The sequence below is a fragment of the Pongo abelii genome, chromosome 2 (genome assembly GCF_028885655.2).
Source record: "Pongo abelii isolate AG06213 chromosome 2, NHGRI_mPonAbe1-v2.0_pri, whole genome shotgun sequence".
NCBI classification, from domain to species: domain Eukaryota; kingdom Metazoa; phylum Chordata; class Mammalia; order Primates; family Hominidae; genus Pongo; species Pongo abelii.
In genome coordinates this window covers 116,818,703-116,841,963 of record NC_085928.1, presented here as the reverse complement: position 1 = coordinate 116,841,963, position 23,261 = coordinate 116,818,703, and the positions used below count along the sequence as shown (strand labels likewise).

The 23,261-nt window shown below is 44.0% G+C and overlaps 1 protein-coding gene across 2 annotated transcripts in view; it reads left to right on the top strand.

Moving 5' to 3' along the window:
• The window catches only part of ITGA9 (integrin subunit alpha 9), a 387,085-nt gene that overhangs the window by 233,352 nt on the left and 130,472 nt on the right, over positions 1 to 23,261 (top strand). For both annotated transcript variants that reach the window (XM_024245138.3, XM_054552331.2), the window contains exon 18: positions 7,388 to 7,538. In XM_024245138.3, the coding sequence (XP_024100906.3) occupies positions 7,388 to 7,538 (151 nt within the window). The remainder of the gene's footprint in view (positions 1 to 7,387; positions 7,539 to 23,261) is intronic.

Genomic DNA, 23,261 nt, shown 5'->3' with positions numbered 1-23,261 from the left:
AGCATGTCAGAGGCTTAATTCTTAGGCACTTTCCTGGCGGGCAGAGGAAAGCCCTCTGACAAAGAGATGGGGATACTGACTAGATAGAACTGCAGTCTGTGCAGGTTACCCAGTGATAAGACCCCAGGTGGAACCACTTATAGCTGACTACATTTTTTAATATCTTCACTTTGGTGTTTTATTATTGTCAAATTACTTGCAATAATATATCTTAAGTTGGTCACTCAAGAAAACTTGGTTAAATTCACTGGCCTAGAAGATCAACATCAAATCTTTGTCTTCAAGATCGAAGGGAATCTGGACGTGCCCTACACATATCTACTTGCCTCTCGCTGATCTTTCTGCTACGAATGTCCTTCTCCTGCCCCTTTCCATGTTATTTCTGCGCACCTTCATCCTCTGATCATGTTTATTTTTCTCTCTGGCTGGAATGTACTCCCTGTTTTTCTGCCCATCAATAGGCAGAGCATTTTACAAGCAAGTGAGTTTTAGGATCATTCTTTCAGATGTGGCTCAATTGCTACCTGTCTCTGGAAGCTTCATGTAATAACTTCAGTCAACAGTGATTTCTTTCCCCTGAGTTTCTCTTGCCCCTTGATCTTCACCTGTTCCTTTGGCAGGTCTTATTATCAACTTCATGGTTTATTTCCTGGGTAATTCATTTACCAGCATGCATTCAGGAGGTGCCTGATAGTCCTCACTTATTCCCTGTAGCTTAATTAACACCGTCTCTTAATTCTTCATGTTATAATAAATTTATTTGGTATTTTGTGCTCATATCTCTCATAGAAAGACAACAGATAAGCAATTTTGGTTTTATGGTTTACTCATGTTTGTAATTTTAAACTCTGAAAATTGAAAAGCTTTGATAGTTGTCAACAAAGTACCCAGAAAGAAGGTTGCCCATGAGAGTGGCTAAAGACATCTAGAGTCATCTCAAATGCCTCCACAAATTTCAAAGAAAATTGTCAAGAGAAAAATTAAGCACCTCAGTAGCATTTGTAAAGAGATGACACCTTATGTTCTAAATGTTCTCCCAGTATTCTAAAATATTCTAAATGCTAAGGAAATAAACACAATTTTATTTATAATCTTATAGCCAAGTATGTTTCATGTACATTGTATACTATTTAGTTGCATTTTTATATGCTTTAGGAGCAATGGGAAAGGCAAAGGAGCACTGGACCAGGAGTTAGAGCTCTGCCCTTGTCTGCTGAGTGGCCTTGGGGAAGTCATTTAACTGTCTGCCTTTATCTGCAAAATGGTGACCCAAATGGGCCCCCTTCCAGCTGTCAAATTCCATGTCTGATTTTATGATGTCTGCCCTTGTTAAGAATGGGAAGCATTGTTTGTGATTTCACATTGCAGGAGCTATTTACATGTATGATTTGCATCATTGATTTTATGATACGTTGTTGAGAGTATCTGCGATTTTTTTTGGAAGCTGAATCCTTACTGAGGGCATGCTGCCCCTAGTTATGATATTGCTCCTAGGAAGAATACAATCTGCTTCACAATGTCCTTTTTGGTATGATTTCCATGATTGAGAAAACTGGGGATTGTATGTGTAGTACATCTGGTTTATCCACTTGTCTGTCCATGGACTCTTTGGGTTGTGTCTACCCTTGGCTACTGTGAATAGTGCTGCTATGAACATGGGGGAACAGATGTTTCTTTGAGTTCCTGCTTTCAATTCATTGGGTAATATATCCAAAAGTATAATTTTTGGGTTATATGACAATTCTATGTTTAATTATTTTGAGAAATGTTCATATTGTTTTCCAAGCGGCCGCTTGATTTTACATTCCTACCAAGAGTGCACAAGGGTTTCAATTTCTCCACATTCTTGACAATTCTTGTCTTCTGTTTTTTTGATAGTTGCCATCCTAATAGTCACGAAGTGGGAAAAAATAGTTTTTAAAAAGTAACAGATAGATAAACGACTAAGAGAAATAAGAGAAGGAAGCAGTGAAGGATGGATGGATGGACAGACTTGGCTGCCCTATACTATTATCCTAGTCATCATTGTCAAATATAGTTGTGATTGGTAGATACAATACCAATAATAATAATGATAGTATAATGAGAATTTTTTAAATGCAAATACAGTTGAATGCATTTGATTAACACTTGTGCTAGCCTTTACTCAGGCTAGATTTATGATGGCAGCAAAAGAAAAGGTCAAGGTTTTTATGTCTAAGACTTAAGGAAAATCTAAATGATCCAATAGAAAATTATTAAGCATCATCCAAAAAATTATCCGGATAGAAGGGGAAATTTTTGCTTTAGTTGCCTTAGTGATTCAGCATATGTGGTTGATATGGAAATGTATTGCATTTACCCAACAAGAAACTTTGAATGGTAATCCTAATGTACAGTGATGAATGAGGGCAGAGAACAAGTTCTACAGAGATTTTCTGGCTTGACACAGCTGCCAAGATGTCATCAGTAACATCTGCCATTGAGTATAGTGAATGAATTGGTGCTAAACTTGAGTACAAACCCAATAATGCAGTCAAAAAAAGCCAGCTGCTATAAGATATACTTGGGTAGGATTTTTAATAACAAATGAGCAATATATTTTCAGCAGGCTATATATATGCTGTAAGATAAGCTTTATAGAAGCAGTACACTTTGTATCTTATGTTGACTACTAATAATGATTTTCATACAAAAGCACAGCAAAGCGATCCATGTACAAAGTAATATAACCCACTTAAAAGACTGCACAAGCAAATTAAAATAAATGGGGAAATTTCTCGGGGAATAAAATTTCTTGAAGATTAGAAACACTGTTCCTCAATAAATAAGCACCCCTGGAACGTTTAGCACAAAAACTCTATGCTTGATCGTTTTACTATTTCAGCAGGACTGTCAGAGAGGTTGGTCTTTGTGGAGTCCTGTTCCTTTCAGGTGTTAGTGAACTTTCTTGCCAAAGTCCTTCCTGACTGAGATGGAGTTGATATTAGAGCCATGGCTGGGACAACCTTCATGCCAAAGGAGGTGTGTTGCTAGTTGCAGCTCAGACCCTGCATGGCTGGGTGACCTCAGTTGGGTGGGTTCCCCTTTCTGGGGCTCAACTTCTTCATCTGTAAAATGTGAAGGGGGAGCTGATGATCTGTTGTGGGGATGTCATGGATGTTCATTCATTCAAGTGTTCACTGAACACTTGCTAGGAGAGACCAGCCTCTCTCACAGTCCTGCTGAAAGATGAAAACAATCAGGCACGGGGTTTTTATGCTGAACATTCCACGGTGCTTGGTTATTTATTGAAGAAGAATCTTTCTGATATTCAAGGAATTTTATTGCCTGAGAAATTTTGTGCCAGGCACTACTCTGTCACTAGGAGTTCAACGATAAGCAAAGCCAGAGAAGGGTCCTGCCCCCGATGTTTAGATTCTAGTGGGGGATAGACAGTCCTTAACCAAATAGCCCCACAAACAAATGCATAACCACAACTTCGATAAGTGCCATGAAGGGTTGATGGGGCACATGGGGGAGCGGGGGGCTCATAATGGGAGGATTTATTTCACCTAGGCAGGGAGATCAGGAAGGATCCCCTGGAGACATGATAGTCAGGGGGCTGGAGAATGTGGGCTGTGGTGGAGAGGAATGAGTTTTGAAGGGATAGGAGTTGCTGGGTTCTCATACCAGCACAGCATCTTCTCTCTCTTCATCTCAATTTCCTCATCTCTCTAATATGGGCCTAATATGAAGACCCTTTCTCAGTGTTGTGAGGTTTCAGAAGGATGACATATTTGACAACACCCAATATCATGCTGGCACATCACATTTTCATTTCATTTCTAAAAATAACTTTGGAAGCAGAGATGTGCTGTTTTAGTCAAAGACTTTTTTAGCTTTGGAGAAGGAATGAAACCCCAGCTTTGAGGCTCCTCTAAAAAAATCTGAGTTCACATTCTGCCCTGGAAGTTGCCTGGCTGCTTCCCTTAATCACAGAGCCATGTTTGAATCACTTGACTTTGAAATCCCAGGAATGACTTTGCTGTGTGATTAAGTGACAGAGGCCCAAGGTTTGGGGATTGGCAGAAGTTCAGATGTCCCTGGCCTGATCCCTTGCCCTTTACATATAAGGAAAGGAAGCTGATCACATGAACAACTAAACAGGAATGAGGAGGCAGCCCCTCCTCCATGGTCCTGGGCTCATCTATACTGTCTCCCTGCCAAATATTCCATGGAAACCTTGGACACTGTCTGATGTCAGGACTACTTATGAATGCCTGTCCACTTCCTTCTCAAGATAAAGCTAGGTTAGTGCTCTCTCATAACTCAAGCCTGAGGTTTATTCTTTTAATCTTCCAAAAGCAAACAGAAGAACAGAAATAACCTATCCACTGTTTAAGATTAAAATGGCCAACAATAATAAATAATTGCCACAATAGCTTGAGATCAGGGTCTTAATTTATTGGAGGCCATTCAAGAATTTGCAATTCTTAAGTTGATTTTTCACATCTTGTTTGGATCCTCAGAGCCCGTGCTTCCAAAGCAAGGCCATCATATTTTTCATTGCACATGTTATTCTTGTTGATGTGCCAGACATGCAGGAGAATGAGGTCCTCTCTTCACAGATGGGTAATGAGGATTCCACCCCCCAGAAATTAGTATTTCAAAGTATTTTCGCCTATGGAGATTTTGAAGAGTTCTCTTCTTTTGCATGGTATATTAGCTGTATTAATGGTTGCAAACAACAAAAACGTATACTGGTTAATTTAAGCAGAAAAGGAATTTATTAAAAGGATGTGGGGTGGTTCAGAGCATAGGCAAGAAGGCTGGGGAACCAACACAGGCAGGAAACAGAGGAGGCAAGGCTTAGCCCAGGGTTCCACCTCTGGGCTCTTTACTCCTCTGTAGCTACTTCAGATGATCCCTGGTGTCTCTGCACAACCCTCAAAATTTGTAGCCCTGGGTGGGAGCATCTGTTCTCACATCACTGCCACTTGATCACCCTTAGATCACATGATTTCACTTAGGCAAGTGCCCACACCCTAGTGATCAAGAAGAGAGGAAAGAGAGGGTCTGCTCCCTTTCTGCTGATGTGCCCCTCCCACCTATCTTGAGATTCCCCCAAAACATGAGGATGTCAGGATGCTGAGTGGCCAAAAATAACAACTGTTCATTATACAAACCCGTATATCCTTAATTACATCTTCCATTAACTGGTTATCCAATTAAAACTGGCCACTCACATGGATTTATTTTGTTCAAAGGTCACATCACATAATAATCATCAGTCTCTCATGCATGTTCATCTTTGCCATCTTCAGCCTCAGCCTTATCACCGTTCTCATCCTCGCCCCGTTCACTCACCCCTGTCCTGGGCCCCCATTTCCCTCCATCTCCTCACCCCTCAGACGTTCACCTCTTTGTCCTCCAACTCCCAGTCTTTCACCCCTACTTCTATTTCACTGCAAAATAGAAGCAATCACAGAGGAATTCCCGCATGTTCCTACCACCCATCTACTAATGCATCTTCAGCTCACCTCCAGCTGGGCGAGAACAGTCGTTCATCAGACCTAGCAATTGTCGCCTGTCATGTTTTCATTAATTGTTCCATCTCTAATGGATCATTCCCATTAGCATGCAAATATGCTATGATAATTCCCATCTTAATAAAAAAGAGCCAAAAAATTCCCTGGAGCCCACTTCCCCCACCAGCTACCATCCAATTTCTCTGTTCTCCTTTACAGAAAAACTACTCCAAATAGTTGTCTGTCCTCATTGCTTCCATTTGTTCTCCTCCTGCGTCTCTGAAACTCTCTCCAGTCAGGCTTTCCTCCCATCATGCCACTTCAGCAGTTCTTATCAAGGTCAACAGAGACCTCCAGAAGGCTGATTCCAATGGCCAGTTCTAATTATTCCCATTGTTCTGGCCTGTCTGCCATATTGGACAAAATTGATCCTTCCTTTCTTGAGACTGTCTTCTGTGACCATGTGGATGCCTCCTCTCTCGATTTTCCTCTTCCTTCCCTAGCCATGCTTTTTCAGTCTTGTTGGCTGACACCTCCTCATCTTCAACTCCTAAATGTGAGTCCTCATGTCTATCTATATTCATTTCCTAGTGATCGTTTCTAGTCCGTCCCAAATGTATCCTAGCCCAGACCCCTTCTTCAACTCCAGACTCATGCATCCACCTGCCTCAATATCTCCTTTAAAATCCAATAGGCATTTGGATTTTCTCTGCTGAACCTTCTCAACCCAGTCTTTCCCATCTCAATAAATACAACTTTTCTCTTCTAGTTGAATCCAAAATCCTTGGAGCAGTCCTTGACTCCTCTTTTCCTAACACCCTTCATCCAGTCCATGAGAAAAATCTGTTGGCATGACCTTTGAAATGTGTCCAGAATATGACCCCTTCTCACCCCCTCAGCTGCCATCACCCTGGCCTTCACGTTCATCTTCTCACACCTGGATTGTCACAGGAGCCTCCTACCCAGGCCTCCTGTTCCTCTCCTGGCCACGCCACAGACCGTTCACATCATAGCCAGTGCGAGCCTCCTTTAAACACGAACGTCATCACGCTGCTCCTCTGCTCAGAGCCCTGAAGGGGCTTCCAAGGGTCAAACCAAGGTCCCCATGCTGGCCCTCAAGGCCCTGTGGGATCTGCTGCCCCAACTCCCTTGGTCCCTCTGAGCTCAATCCTTCCTGCTCTCTTTATCACTCCTCTCCAGCTGCACTGACCTCCTTGCTGTTACCTGCACGTGCCAGGCACACACCCACCTCAGGACTTCTCCTTTGCTAGTCCCCACATACCGTGTTTCTTGCTCCCCTTCTTTCTTCGGGTTTGTACTGAGAAGTCACCTCATCAAGTGAGGCTTCCCTGATCACCTTATTGTAAATTGCACCCCACCTCCCTTGCAAGTCTGGCACATTCTATCTTCATTACCCTTTGTAAGTTTTCTCCACAGCTCTTACCACAATCTGACACACATATTTGCTTCTTTCTGTGTGTGTTTTCTCTCTCCCTGAAGCTACCAGGACTCTGTTTTCTTTGCTGCTACTTCCCTAGCACAGAGTAGTGGCTGGCACGTGGTAGGCACTCAAAAATAGCCGCATGAATTCATGTACAAATGAATCCCATGCTTAGGTTGTTAAGTGCCTTATAGTTTTTGAAGTTTGATGTACAAGATTTCATGTGAGCCTCTAAACAGTCTAGTGAGTTAGGCAAGGTAGAACCCTGTGCTTTACATGAGGAAGCTGAGGCCCTAGAGCTAACTGATTGCCCAAGGACACATGGCTAGTTAATGGGGCTCCTGGAACTTGTAGTTCTGATCTCGGTTTCTGCCCCCCACCTTCAACTACCCCTTGTGCCTCATGTTATATTAGTGTAGGCCTCAGGGCATTCATTGCTGTCTATTTTTCATTACAGTATGGATGAGAAAACCCTGTATCTAGCTTTGGGGGCTGTGAAGAACATCTCCCTAAACATCTCTATCTCCAACCTCGGGGATGATGCCTATGATGCCAACGTGTCCTTTAATGTTTCACGGGAGCTCTTCTTCATCAACATGTGGCAGAAGGTAAGGAGGGCATCCATGTAAAGAGCAGTTGTTCCATCTGGTGCGCTTGCTGACTTTCATTATAGCCTGGAATAGGCAATGATTCTACAAGCACTAATCCTTTCTGTGGACTATCATTTAGAATGATTAGAACTTTTTTCTTCCTGGACTTAGAAAACATGTTGATATAGCCAAAGAAGCAGCCGTAAATGCCCACAGAGTGCCAGAGAAGTGTCTGTATTTACATAGTCTCCCATCCTTTCTCTCTTGTGGAATCCTCTCCCTATGGTTTTACATCTGGCCCCTTCCTGGAGATGATACAGTTGCTGTCTCCAGCACACACATGTTCTAGAGAGTTTCAGTTTTAGGTCAGTAGTTGTGAAAGTAAGGGCAGATCACTGCTTGTCGTGTTAGTTATTATGTATGATGTACTTGATGTTTCTAGTAGAGGGTCACTGCTTTGGCCTGTGCTTTGGATTATTCATTTATTTATTTTTTGAGACAAGTCTCGCTCTGTCACCCAGGCTGGAGTGCAGTGCCACAATCTCGGCTCACTGCAACCTCCACCTCCTGAGTTCAAGTTATCCTCCCACCTCAGCCTCCCGAGTAGCTGGAACTACAGGTGTGCAGCTGGCTAATTTTTGTATTTTTCGGTAGAGACAGGGTTTTGCCATGTTGGCCAGGCTGGTCTCAAAATCCTGACCTCAAGTGATCCGCCTGCCTCAGCCTCCCAAAGTGCTGCGATTACAGGTGTGACCCACCGCCCCTGGCCTTCCTAACATATTTCAGTGAATTGAGGTAGTTAAATTATTTCCACAAACTGAGTGAGTTTTTTTAGAGTAGATTAATTTGAATGAAGTGAAGTTTATATAGCATGACTCAAAGGTACAGTGCTGGTATTCTCCCCTACCCATAATCACCCTGAGTGTCCCACCTCTCAGAGGAAGTGGAACAGGCTTCCCCGCAGACAACAAGGGGGAACAAGTGGACAAAAGTTGACTCTGCTCTACCCAGTGTTGCTCTAACTGTTGATAGCTGTTCAGCTGGGACTGCTTGCAGCTTTTTAATATTTACAGCATTGAAGGGGGGTGCCTTGTTATTTATGTTAAAATGGAACCAAAATTACTTTCTGTGGAAAACCTTCACTCTGCCCACCGATGAGCACTGGGCATACATTGAGCAGGTCAACGGTGTTTGTTCAGGCACATATTCTGTGGGCTCAGTAGTGTTGACAGGTTTGTGCCAAGCCTGCCCAGCTTAGGGGACAGCTGAAATGCTCAGAGCCACCAACAGTAGAGGCACTCCAAAACTTTCTAAGAAGTCATCTCAGATTCCCTGCTGCTTCGTAGCTTTTAGGAGCTCCAGGGTTGAGGGAGGCCACAAAAGCAATGAAGGACTGCAGGAGGGGTGTGCTTTCCATCCACTTTCTATATTCTAAAAATTACCGCTGGATTAAGCCCAGTCAAGAGAGAACCAAGTATCTGTAGGGTTCAAGTATCGCTGGCCACACACAGAGTATCTTTTACAGAATCGCATCTGTGATGCCATTCTGTGATGCCATCTCCCTGTGCAGGGTGGGATTGTAGGTTGGGGAGAGGGGCTTCCTTGGGGATTTGACCTGTGGAACTCGTCTCTGCAGTAACTGAAAAGATGTAGTTGGCAACTGGGTCATTACATTACACAGATTTCTCTCACTCAGGACCCATGCAAGAAATTTCTTTCCAGCCTCATTTAAGCTATTTCCAGACTTAGAAATAGCTATCCCTTTGCCTGAGAATTTTGGCTTGTTTTTACCATGTGACTGACTAGGCTTCATTCTCTTTATTGGCTGCTAGAAAGCTCAGAGCTGACCCTACTCTGTCAGTATATAGGACTTAGTCTTAATATTTTATAAACTCACTAGCCTCCTGTATCTTGCTTTGCTCCCCCTTTACCATGTTTTTCTTTTTAGCTTGGAGATTGCATAATATTCTACCATATGGATATACTGTGGATTTACCTTAAAAATTCCTCTTATTCTGTATTTAGGTTATTCCCAGTTTCTATGTTAAGTAAAATTGTGATAAATGTCTTTTACAGAGATTAGTACCAGTAAATGATCATATCCTTAGCTCTTAACTTTTCAGAGGGTATGAAGTCACATTTTTGACCACCTACTATACACCAGGGACTTTTTGCATCTCGTCCCCATCCCTCCTTCACTGCATGAGGCCCAATGTGTGTGATTTATTGGAGGAGCACTCTCAGGAGAAGAGGGGCGAGGGAGCAGGGGCGGGCAGGGGAAGGGCTGGGAGGGATGTGCTGTCGGGTCAAAGCTAGCCTTGGTCTGATTTATGGGCTGGGAAGAGGTGGGGAAGCCCTGGAGCATAAATCACTCTGCAGAATTGTCCCCCCTTGAAGCTGCTGGGGACAGCATCATTTTCTACCCCTGTATTGTCATTGGCCACTGGAGGGACGCAAGGGTGGTGAGTAGCCTCCCAAGCATGCTAGACAAGGAGGCTCTAGGAAGTCAAAGACAATGTGCCTGGGAAGGCCACAGGTACAAGCCATTGGCCACTGTAGCTGGCCATGGGAAAAATGGGAGCACATCATTTTGATTTCTTTGCCATTGAATGCCAGCAACCTTTGTCACAAGGAACCCTAGGTTTCAGTTTGACAGAAACTTGACAAAGTGTTGGGCTCTTCGGGATGTGGTGAGTGTTAGCTCCAGAATGGTGATGGAGCAGGGAGGTATCTTGTAGCTGCTGTGGAGGCAGGGCCAGCCAGAAAAGCAGATGGGCAAGACGACCCTCAGGGTCCAGGAAAAGGAAGGGAAAAGAAACAGAAACTACCCTTCCAGGACTCCAGCCACGCTGCAAGGTTGAATAAACGGGATGTAAATGGCATCACCCAGCCCCGAGCAGGATTCTGACGGGACCCAGTGGCTAGTGAGGGGCACCAGGAGAGCCCCCCCAACTTGCTTAACAACCCACAGGCCTAACAGGACCAACATGGGCCTGCGAAATATTCTAATGGGTAAACTAAGAAAAGCATGACTAAGATACGGAGGGAAAGCATAAGTTTTAAAAAGATTATTAATAGAAAACACAAGTAAATTTTACAGAGCGTCTGCTTTTGTTTTTGATGAAAGTCAAAAAAAATGAACAAAGTGGAAGATCAGACAGTAGAACAATAGACTGTATGAAAATGGAATGGACTGGGAGGCAAGCAAAAATAAATGTATGGATGGGATAAAGAAATGTTACAATGAAACCAGGAAATCAGTGGCAGAATTAAAATATGTTATAGTCAGGAAAGAGCAGAATCAGCAGAACAGAAAATTGATTTAATGATGTGGAGGTGTTTTTGAGAAGCTCTGAGAATTCAGAGAAAAAGAACAAAGTAATAAAAAAGGATGACAGTGAGGACTAAATTGTGGAAGGTGGAACCTGGAAAACAGCAAAGAGAAAATGGTTCCAGAATAATTGGAACAGAAGCCATTGCTTAGACAGCAAAGGAGGATCTCCATTTCCTGAAATGGGTGCAGCAGACACCAGGCAAAAATATTTAAAACATTTTAATATCTACAAATAGCTTCATGAAATTTTTAATTTTAAGGATATGAAAATGATACTATTAACACTCAGCAGAAAACAAAGAAACCAGTTTCTACAGACTTTTCTGTAACATTAATATCCAAAGTTAGAATAGTATATTCCATTGTGAATTTTAAATTGGACACACAGCCAACTTGCCCTCCATTGTGACGTCAAAATAAAGATATACTCAGATATATGAGAATTCATAGGCTACTACCTCTTCCAGTTTGGATTTCCCCAAAAGCATACCCTGATACAATGATATAGGTACAGGTAGTTTATTTGGGGGTGAGCGATCTCAGTGGTGAGTTTAGACAGGAAAGAGAGGAAAGACAGGAAGGCGTGCATTTATAAGCAGGTTACTGCCGTAGGCACCTTGGGCTTGTCTTCCTCAGACCCTCCAAGAGACTGTGTGTAACAAATCTCAGATACACTCCACTCCACTCCAGGATGAGGAAGCTGTTGGAGGACAGATCCCCCAGCTCCTGTCATTCATCATGGAGAACCATTCCCTGGGTGTGAACTCTCCGGCACTTCCAGTCTTCTCTAAGTAGGTCCACACTCCCTGGGGCCAGGAAGCAACTCAGGCAGAAAGACGTGGGAAGCCTTTGACCCGGAGGGGCGTGGCTTCAGGTGACCAGGACTCTGGCTGGTTCTGGGGAATGTGAGCGAGGAGCTGGCCACATCTGCTATAGTAACCATGAGAGCTTCCTGAAAAGTAGTTATTTACAGATAAACTACTCAAGAATACAAAAGTAGTTGAATAAAAAGTGTGCCACAGCCAAATAAGCATAGAATGAAGCAAAACAATTTTATAAATATTTACAATAGTAAGCAAAAGTAAAAAAAAAAGTATTGCCATGGTAAATGCATAATTTAAAAGGTTAATAAAAATAATCCCATAATCTCAGTTATACCAATAACAATTTGAGAAGAAAGTTGACGTTGTGACTCCTCTGCTTCACTTTCTTCAGAAAGGAGTTCAGACTCCTCAGCTCCTCATGAGAGGCCACCCTGAGCCTGATCCTGCCTGCCTGCCTTTCTCCCCAGACCCCTGGCTCACCATGCCCCCACATACTCACTTGAATCAGTTGCCACTTAATACCAAAGCTGCCTTTACCCAGGAATCACCCCCACCCCCATTTTTGTTTAATGAACTACTATGTTCTTAAATCTCAGCTTAGGGAGCCCGTGTGCAGGCGCCTCACCTGGCTGCACAGGATCTGTCCACAGAATAGACAGATGGATGGATGGATGGATGGATGGATGGATGGATGGATGGGTGGATGGCTGAGTGGATAGATAGGTAGGTAGATGACTGGCTGGGTGACTGGGTGGGTGAGTGGGTGGATAGTTATGTGGATAGGTGAGTGGGGATGGCTGGCTGGGTGGATGAGTGGGTATGTGGGTGGATGGGCAGGTGAGTGGATGACTGGCTGGGTGGATGGGTGTGTGAGTGGATGGCTGGCTGGGTGGATGAGTGGATGGGTGAGTGGATGGCTGGCTGGGTGGATGGGTGTGTGAGTGGATGCCTGGCTGGGTGGATGGGTGGGTGGGTAGGTGGATGGATGGTTATTCATTTTGTCCAAAGTTACAGAGACTCAAGGCCCAGGCCTCCAAGGTTACCTATCTTCTCTGTCATCACACAGTCAATTAGTTATATATTAGCTTCTAAGACTGAATACAAATATCCCCTGCAATGGATTTTTCTGTCTTCTAATGCAAGACTAGTTTCATAGATTTATTCTGGATTATTTTTTCCTTTGAGGGAAGGCTGCTTATAAAAACATGGGGTACACATGGATGACCATCTGCTGGCTTTTTTCTCTCCTAAATAAAGCTAACTTGAAAACACATTATAAAAGAGGGCTTAATTTGTTGGTGGCTACTCTGCTGGCTGGCATGTGCTGTCCAGCCAGAGCTCAGGGTATTATGGCCAGCAGCTGGGTTTCCTCAGGGGCAGGCCCAGTGCACCGTGTTGCCTGCCTGGCAAGGAACCAGCCAAGCCTCACTACAGAGTGACAATTCCTGGGGTGCCCTGTGGGAGCAGTGAGAGGGAGCTCCCAGGGCCGAGGGGTGCTGCATGGTTAAAAAGGAGCATAAGGAAGAATAGATAACCACTGCATCACACCAGGGTCACCATTCACACTGGGTTCCATGTAAACGACACCTCCACAGAATATAATGTGAGTGGTGTCCCTGGAGATGTACAGCTCTATGGCCCTGGAGTCAAGGTAAAGCCTCGTTTTAATTTTTTGCCGTGGAGCCATTTGGCACAAAGGACTTTGGCTCTTCTTGCCTTTGTCAAACAGCCATGAATTTGTTTGGACAGCAGTTATTGAATGCCTGCTAAATGCTAGGGACTGTTCTAGCCACAGGGAGACACAAAGATCTAGTCCGTGCTCCCAGGGAGCTCACGGCCTATTGGGGCCAAAGGCATGTCAGTAAGCAATTAAAGCACAAGGTGCCACCTGCTCTACAGAGGTGCTGAAAAGTTGTTTGAAGCATAGATATGACAAGGTGAAGCAAGTCATTACCACAGTAGCTAGTGCTATGTTGGACAGAATCCTTGGATAAGTGCTTAAGGTACATGGATGAGCCTCCAAAGGATCTGATGTCAGCTGATTCCTACATTGCAGAGCTAGGGTGGGTGGGATGAGTCAGTTTATTTGGCTGGTGAAGGAGGAACCTAGGTTGGAGCAGGGATGAGAGGGCAGAAGAGAGCAAAGGAGGAGGGGCAGGAGAGAACCCAGTAGGATGGAAAGAGGCTGCCCATGTTGAACAAAGGGCCAGTAACATTTCTGGTGGCAGGGAGATGTCAGGACGTTTTAGAAATCTGATGCCTGCTGTTACAGGCCTGTCAGGACTTTACCACTCATAGGTTCTAGGAAATCTCCCCTCCCCACCTCATTCTGTTTTGTTTTTAGCCCATTCTGGATTTCTGCACTCATGAATGCCTCAAGTGACCAGGGGTAGGCAGGGAGGAAAAACTCAAGGGGCTGGGGTTATGTGTGCATCTTCATGGTATTGACTGTTACGGCATGCATGGAAACAGAACTGGACATGAAAGGATAAGCTTCAAGCCAGGTGCACGAGGGCTCCCAGCTGACTTTTGGGTGCAAAGAGGACGCAACAGCTTGCCACAGAGTGATAGAGGAGGCCATGCTAGGAGAGAAGGGAGAACAAGCAGGGCAGGCACCCTGGCCCGACTCTTCTACACAGTGTGAGATGCTCTCTTGGTTTGGGTCTCCCAGATGGCAAGGAATTCAGGGAAATTTCTTTATTTGGGAGATGCAAGAAACAATGGTAGGGGGTTTAAGTGATATAGTAGGGAGGTGAAACAATGGTAGGGAGGTGAAGATATATAGGCAGGAGGCAGTGAATGAAAAGTGAGCTGTTAAACCAACTACTACGGTGGGCAATGGGGCTTATTCCTGCAGGGCAACTCTAGGAAGAGTAAGGGAGCTGGGGGTTTTATACTCCTTTCCCCAAGTGTCAAGAATTGAAGTCTCCTGGGGCTATTTATATTCTCCAATACTCCTGCCCTCCCATATGCATGGCAGGAGAGACCTACATGGTTTTGGAAAAATGCTCTTGGGTGCGGAGATGCCGTAATGTAACCCCTGGCAGCTGGAAGTGGGCTGGAGCATCCTGAGCGTGCAAGTAATGTGGTCAGGGCTCACCAGCCTCTGCCAGAGAGGCCCATAGGATTAGAAGTATCTCTAACCTGAGCACCTCACTTTCTAGACTCCTAGAAGTTGTAGGTTGGTCTGATAGAGCCTCGCTGAGGTTCTCATACAAGATCTAGTAGCATACACCTCACAGTATGCAGGAGTGGGGTGAGGCAGGTGTGGTATGTGGGTGAAGAGGTATGTGGGTGAAGAGGGTGAAGGGTGGGGCAGGAGGAAGCGGTGAAGACAGTGGGAAGAGGGAAGATGCAGGGTTCCAGCTTCACCCACAGGGCAGCAGGCTCACAGCAGCAGTCAGTGGTTGCCAGGTGGGAGTGAGGCCCAGCACACTCTATTTTCTAATAAAACCCAGAGATCCTATGACTTTGGCAGCTAATTAAAATGTTTTCGTATGAGCCAAACAAAACATGTCCAGTGACCGCCTCCAGCCTGTAGGCCACCAGCCTGTGACCTCCAGCCTGGCTGTTTTCCGTATATTCTAGTCCGGATCTGCATTTCTGGTAGAAGTAGTCTGTCTGCAGCCTTACTGTGTTTCATGTTCTCCCCTTGGCAACAGATAAATTAGTCAAAGAGATGAGAGTTTGGGGCTTCAAGTGTCCGAGTGTCTGGGGAAGGAGAGGATTGGAGAGGGTCAACCAGAATGTAGTGTCCATGGAATTTTTAGAACTCATGATGTTTTGAAAACTATTTGCTGGCTGGAATATTTGTACTTCACAGTGATTGCAAGAAGCAACTAAACTGGAGTTTGAATTTTAGAAGCTGCTAGAAGTAAAATAACAGGCAACCAGTGTGAAATAGAGGGAAAGTGTAGCTTTGGTGACCAGCAGATGCAGAGTTGAGATTCCAACTCTGTTTCTTGTGGCCAGTGTGGCCTTGGCTCAAGGGTCTTCTCTCTGTGCCTCAGTTTCTTTCTCTATAAAGTGGGATTGTGCCAAGGATTGAATGAGTCCTGCACCATCATGTACAGTCCCACTTGTACATGATGGATACCTACCATGGTAGCCCCAACTCTGCCACACATGAGCTTATACTTTATAGCTCATTCATTTACTCAGAAGGGATATGCTGATCACCTACTTCAGACCAAGATTAAATGCTGAGGGGGAAGAGGAAAATAAGGCAAGAATATAAAACATAGAATGTATGTCAGGGGGTGATAACTCTTCCTTTTAAGCCAAAAATTATCAGTCATTGTCTTAATGAAGGATTGAGTGTGTGTGTGTGTCTACATGCTGTAAAAAAAATAGAGACAGTGTTAAACTGAACATTTTTTAATTTAATGAGTTGCTTGTACTTAAGAAAATAAAATTATATGAAAATTAATGTGAAGCAGTAAATATAGGTTAGTTCAATAAATGTCTGTGTTGGCTTTTGTGACTCCTGATTTTTTTAAAATAATGCTTGTTGATTTTTTTTTTTCCATTTACTTACCATTTGCTTAAGTATTGGAGTTTTTGGTTTAGGGATATTGACTTTTTAAAACCAAGATATATAATTGTTCAAATATGTGATGCACGTAATACATAATAGCGAAGTTTAGATAATGAGGAGAATAATGCCCTCCAAAAACAATGGCAGGGGGCTAGGTCCTGCAGGGAGGACTGGGCAGGGAGGCATCTGGCCCAAAGGGCTGGAGGAGTGTGGTATGGGATTCAGACTTTTTATCAGGTAGGCACTGAGTGAGGTCTTGACTGAGAGAACAGAGATGGAAGAACAGAGGCTAGAGACATCTTAGAGGAAGAACAAAGAAACAGCGCCGACAGGCCAGGAAGGTCAGAGACTCAGTGTTGGGACTGCTGGAAGAAAGACAAGTGAGGAAGAGGGGTGATTGTGAACTCAGCGGGGAGAACCCAGATCCTCTACTCCTGATCATGCTCTAGCGCACAGAGCACTGTAAGCTCGTGAGGAATGTGCTTCATGCCTGGCATCGGTTGGCCGTAAGTCACTGAATTTGGCTAATAAGACGTTGCATTGTCTCTGATCTCCTTGAGAGACTGAGATAGTTGGGTAGGCCCTAGGTCCTTATTTCCTCCATGGGAGGGTATTGTGGGAGGGGTGATGATGTTCGAAGGGAAGCTCATTTTTGCTGTTTCTAAGGAGTATAATTTGAGTTCCAAATTAAACTGGTCTTCCAAGTTGGGGTTTGGAGGCAGTAAAGCACCAGGTCAACTTTCAAGGCTTTCAGTGGCTTATTTTTTATGACAAAAGGCATCGAGGGCTTGTAAGTTTGTTTTTCTTATCAAGTGATTCTTCTGATTATATCTACCTTTACCACAGAAAGGGCGGTCCCTTTCTTTCAGGAGTGGTTCTCTCTTCACTTTCAAGGCAAACCGCTCAAGATGGCACCAGGTGATAAAACAGATCCACTTGCTAATCTGGATAGAGCAGGAAGGACTTAAACATTTATCTGTTTGTATACCTTTATTTGAGGGAGTGCTTTGACCTGTTTTTAGACAGAAGGTTCCATACAGAAACTGTATCTGTACAGGCGAACAAAGCAAATTGTGTTAGAGCCGGGAAACCAAGCATTGAGCAACAGAATGGTTCTTAGGCAGAAGTGAGCCTCATCCCTCAGTGCTGGGACAGATTACAAACAGCCTTCCTTCACTCTGCTGCTTTCATTCAGCGCAGGGACTGATTTTCATTGTGTTCTGCTTTCTCTGGTGTCTCTTGTCAAGTTAATAGTAGCCTCAAGTAAAATGCAACCCTTAGATGTTTATAGTCATCTTGGCCCGGCCATTAAGATGATGAATGAACTTGCTGCTTGCCCTGGTAAGAGAGCCCTGAGGGTGGATGCCGATACTTAGAAAATAATAAGTCTTTTCCGCCCCCTTCCTGTCTTTAATCCAGTGCCCCAAGCCCCCTGGTGACTTTACCTTGAACTTCCTGTATAACACCAGGTAGAAAAGCCTCACCTGGCTCTAACACGAGCCCACACGAGGCTCTAACACAACAGCAAGCTCTTTATCTTGCTTTGTTGGTCTTCCCCATCCGCTTATCAGATGGAAACTCGGCATTCCTCAGAGACCCTTCAGTGTTTCTCAGTTGCTTCTGCAGGCCCTTCCCTTCCTCCTTGAGAGGACAAGAGAAGGTGGTGGGGAGCAGGTACCCTGAGCCTGTGTTTGTATTTCCTCACCTGGGTTACCTGTGGCCCTTGCATCAGGGAGAGCCCAGCCTTGAGTGAAACTGCCTGGGAGACAGGCTGGGCGCTTCCTGCGGCAGTCGGCAGTGAGGAAGTGGTGGAGAAACGCAGATGTCCATTTCAAATCACAAGGCGGCTTCAGTATTCCGCCGCGGGGCTCAGCTTTCACGTATATGAAAAGCTTCATTTGTGTATTCACTGCGTTTGGAAGGAAGGCTATGTTTTGCTTTAGAAATGTCAACAGAGCTGTAGTTACGACAAGGATCAATTAAGAAGGACGTTTCCCAGAGCCGCAAGACTTGAGTGAATCTGTGGGGGGAGTTTAGAAAACATGTGTTAAACCTCTAGATTTCTTTTTTTCTAACTAACTGCAAAACAGCAATTTAATAATTTCCTCTTTTAAGGGGAAAGGGGGGAGTCTTGGATTTTAAATCTTCCTAAAGCAGCACAGCATCTCTTGAAAAGAAAGCCATGAAAGACTACTAAGCTAAGGCGAATAAAATAAAATTTTCAAAATCGAGAACTTCGGTGTCCTAGTCTGGGTTTCCCTGAGCAGATCCTGAGATGAGGGCTCACGTGCAAGTGGTTCATAAAGGATGTGTTTCCAGGGGAAGACAGGTAGGGAGTGGAGAGATGCAGGACAGGGCAGGACAGAAACTCAGGCAGAGTCCCTCAGAGCGTGGCCTCAGCCTGATGCTGCAAGGGGGATCAGTGGTGTGCGTTACACCAAGGTACTGTCCCATCTCCAGCTTAGGAAGCTGGGTTTTGTTCTCCCGTAAACACCAGTCATTGGTTAAGGGCCACTTAGGGAGGAATAAGTGGTGGAAAGTGATCCCAGGCACTTTCCACCCAGGGGTGAAGTGTAGACAGTGGGGCTTCAATAACTTAAGGGCAGAAGAAGACCCACGGTTCTGGCTCTTGGAGGCAAATGAAGACTGAAGCCACAGTGTGCTTATAAAGGGAGTCCAAGGAGCATTGGATGGGGCATGGAAATTGTTTGCTACAGTCGGTTTACCTTCAACTGGTTTCCCTTCTTGTTCTGAAGGAACATATTACATATTACATATTACATATTACAAGCATATTGACAAAAGTTTTTGAACTCTTGAGGTGTTTGTATGATATTCTGTGTCAGTTGCACATGGGATGTTTCTACCAGCATCTGAATTGGGGAATTGACATATACAGATGCCCGTGGAATTTAACAGAGAATGTGAATGTACGGCTACAGTCCATCACCATCCAGCTTGCCAAGGCTGTCATTTCATCCTTTTGAGGCCAGGCTTACAGACAGTCTGGGCTTCCATTGCCCCCATGCTCTGCCTGTGATGTGCGGTGGCCTCTGGCATTGTTCTAACTCAGGCACCTGAGCATAACTAGTGAGCCTGTCCTGCTCTCCCAAGCAAGTCCGTGTTTAAATCAGTTAGGAATATGTTGGGCTGCATGTAACAGAAAAGCCACCTTTTTTAGCAGCTGATCCTTTTGAGACTTTTATTTTTCTTTGGTAATAATAAATTGAGAAATGGGCATTTCAGGGCTAGTATGCACCTGTGTGGTGCCCACAGGAACCCCATTCCTTCTGTCTTTCCTCTCAGCCTGTCTTCATAGGGGATTTCATCTCCATACTCCAAGGCTGGGCTTTCCCTGATGCTGCTTTTTGGTTTCCGCTTCCAACACTACAGCTTCATTCCAAGCAAGAAGGAGAAGGATAAAGGGCAAAAGGTCTGCCCCCTTTTAAAGAGCTTTCCTAAAGCTCCACTTGACATTTTCCACATACATCTCATTGGCCAGCACCATGCCACAAGGTGGGGTGGCAAATGAATTTTCTCATCCGGGCACATTGCCACTCTAGACAGAGTCAGAGTTGTGTTTATTGGGAGGAAGGAAAGAGTGGCCATTGGGAAGCACCAGCAGAGTCAGCAGGGCAGAGACCTGAGAGAGGTAGTTTGTGAGTGTGTATCCCTGAGATACATAGCAGAACTGGGGAAGGACTGCCCAGTGAGTCTGCTCCTTTCAGTATATGTCAGATCCTGATCAATTATAAGATGATCTTTATCTGTCCCCCTTATCTGTCTTCACTGATGTGTATTTCTTATTTTCACAAAATGAAGCCATTTCAACGATGTTGTCAATGTATTTGGATTTCTGTCCTTCAACAGAGGTGCCACAGCTCCATACTAGGTCAATCCATGCAATAAAGACCAAGTTTCAGAACCCCTGTCCTTCGGACCATTTGGTGTATATAATTTCCAGGCCCTTCTTCAGTGTTCTGTTTATCACTCCCTGTGCTGTCTCTAGTTTGGCATCTTCCTTTTTAAAATAGAACCTAGGCTTGAACTGCAATTCAACCAGCCCAGCATAGTTATTATTGTCCCAAGTCTAAACATGATATTTCTGTTAATGTGGTAGCCACAGCACAATTCTATTTATTCTTGAGGCATTCCCTCTTTTATTTTCCTGGTCTTTTTGTGTTATTTGGAAGTGTAATCATGTCATTTATACCCTTGCTACTCAAATATGGTCCATGAACCAGCAGTGTGACATCACCTGGGAGCATGTTACAAATGCAGAATCTCAGGCCGCAGCCCTGCAGGGTCAGGATATGCATTTTAACAAGATCGTTGGGTATTTGTATGAAAATGAAAAATTGAAACCAGGGCGAGATATCCAGGGCCTCAGAGGAAAATCTCAAAATGGTCAGGGAGGTAGCTTCCTAGAGATGAGAAAGTCACTCAGAGGCTGCCATGGCCTAAGACTGAGACAAAGAGAATGTGTCTGTATACAACTAAAGAAAAGGAGAAAATGTTCCCTGGGCCAGAGAGTGGCTGGAGAGTCGATTGTACTCAGACTTGTGGTATTACCAACAGGTAATGTACAGGACAGTCATGACCTACACATGGCTAAATCTAGGAGTCATTTTTCGGTCTTCTTTCTGGACCCATCAGCATCTATTAGTACAAATAACGACTACTTCTTTTATCATTATTATTATTATTATTATTATTATACTTTAAGTTCTAGGGTGCCTGTGCACAACATGCAGGTTTGTTACATAGGTATACATTTGCCATGTTGGTTTGCTGCACACATTAACTTATCATTTACATTAGATATTTCTCCTAATGCTGTCCCTCCCCCTGCCGCCCACCCCATGACAGGCCCCCATGGTGATGTTCCCCTTCTTGTGTCCAAGTGTTTTCATTGTTCAATCCCCACCTTTGAGTGAGAACATGGGGTGTTTGGTTTTCTGTCCTTATGATAGTTTGCTCAGAATGATGGTTTCCAGCTTCATCCATGTCCCCACAAAGGACATGAACTCATCCTTTTTTATGGCCGCATAGTATTCCATGGTGTATATGTGCCACATTTTCTTAATCCAGTCCATTATTGATGGACATTTGGGTTGGTTCCAAGTTTTTGCTATTGGAAGTAGTGCCGCAATAAACATACATGTGCATGTGTCTTTATAGCAGCATGATTTATAATCCTTTGGGTATATACCCAGTAATGGGATGGCTGGGTCAAATGGTATTTCTAGTTCTAGATCCTTGAGGAATCGCCACACTGTCTTCCACAATGGTTGAACTAGTTTACAGTGCCACCAACAGTGTAAAAGTGTTCCTATTTCTCCACATCCTCTCCAGCACCTGTTGTTTCCTGACTTTTTAATGATTGCCATTCTAACTGGTGTGAGATGGTATCTCATTGTGGTTTTGATTTGCATTTCTCTGATGGCCAGTGATGATGAGCATTTTTTCATGTGTCTTTTGGCTGCATAAATGTCTTCTTTTGAGAGATGTCTGTTCATATCCTTTGCCCACTTTTGGATGGGGTTGTTTGTTTTTTTCTTGTACATTTGTTTAAGTTCTTTGTAGATTCTGGATATTAGCCCTTTGTCAGATGAGTAAATTGCAAAAATTTTCTCCCATTCTGTAGGTTGCCTCTTTACTCTGATGGTAGTTTCCTTTGCTGTGCAGAAGCTCTTTAGTTTAATTAGATCCCATTTGTCAATTTTGCCTTTTGTTGCCATTGCTTTTGGTGTTTTAGACATGAAGTCCTTGCCCATGCCTGTGTCGTGAATGATATTGCCTAGGTTTTCTTCTAGGGTTTTTATGGTTTTAGGTCTAACATCTAAGTTTTTAATCCATCTTGAATTAATTTTTGTATAAGGTGTAAGGAAGAGATCCAGTTTTCCATCATATGAATATGCCACAATATGTTTTCTCCATTATCCTGATGATGGACATTGAAGTTGTTTCTGGTTTTATCTTTTGTGAATAAGGATACCAAGAACACTTTTATACCAGTTTTCATGTGCATGTTTTTTTCATTTATTGAGTAAATGCTAGTGAGTGTAGGTGCTGGCTCAAAGGGTCACTGTTTAGCTTTATTAGAAACTGCCAAACAGCTTTTCAAAGTGGTTCTGCCTTGTGCACCCTCACCAGCAATGTATAAGAGTTTGAGTTGGTCCCCATCCTTGTCTATTCAGTATTGTCAGTCATTTTTATTTTAGCCATTCTGGTGTGTAATTGTGTTTCTTTGTGATTTAGAGCTGCATCTCCCATATGACTAATAAACACCTTTTCACATGCCCCTCAGCCATTGGGACACTTATTTTAGCCTGTTCAAGTCTTTTGCACTCCCTTCTTCTGGGGATACTTTTCTTCTCCTGTGCTGTGGGACAGTCCCCACCCCAATTCTTCTCACTGGCCACTCCTTCTCTGCTTCCTTTTTTGGGGTCTCCTTATCTTGCCAACCTTTCAACATTGGAGAGCCTCAGGTTGCGGTCCTGAGAATCCTTTTCTTCTGTGTATAAGCATTCCCTGGATGAACTGGTCAAGTCTCATAACTTTATATCATGGACATGCTGACAACTCCCAGATTTTCCCCTCCAGCCCAGAGCTCACTCCTGAACTCCAGCGTTGGGTACCGAATTGCCTGTTTGGCCTCTCCACTTGCTGTCTAACAGGTTTCTCACACTTAAGATGTCCAAAATGAGTTCCTAATCCTCCTGACACCTGTTCCATTTGTAGGAAACAGCAACTCCATCCTTCTTGGCTCTCCCTTTTCTCTCATACCCCACATCTATTTCTCAACACCCTGTTGGCTAATCCTACAGAGTATCTCATAATCCAGCCACTTCTCACCATCACCATTGCTTCCATCCTGGTCCAAGTCACCATTGTCTTTTGCCTCATTATTGATTCGCAGTAGCCTCCTTCATAATTGGTTTCCATGCTTCCACCTTTACCTCTTACACTCCTTTGCTCAGAAGTCTCCAGTGGCTTCTCATCTCATTGTAAAGCTTAGTTTTTTATAATACCTCTAAGGCCCT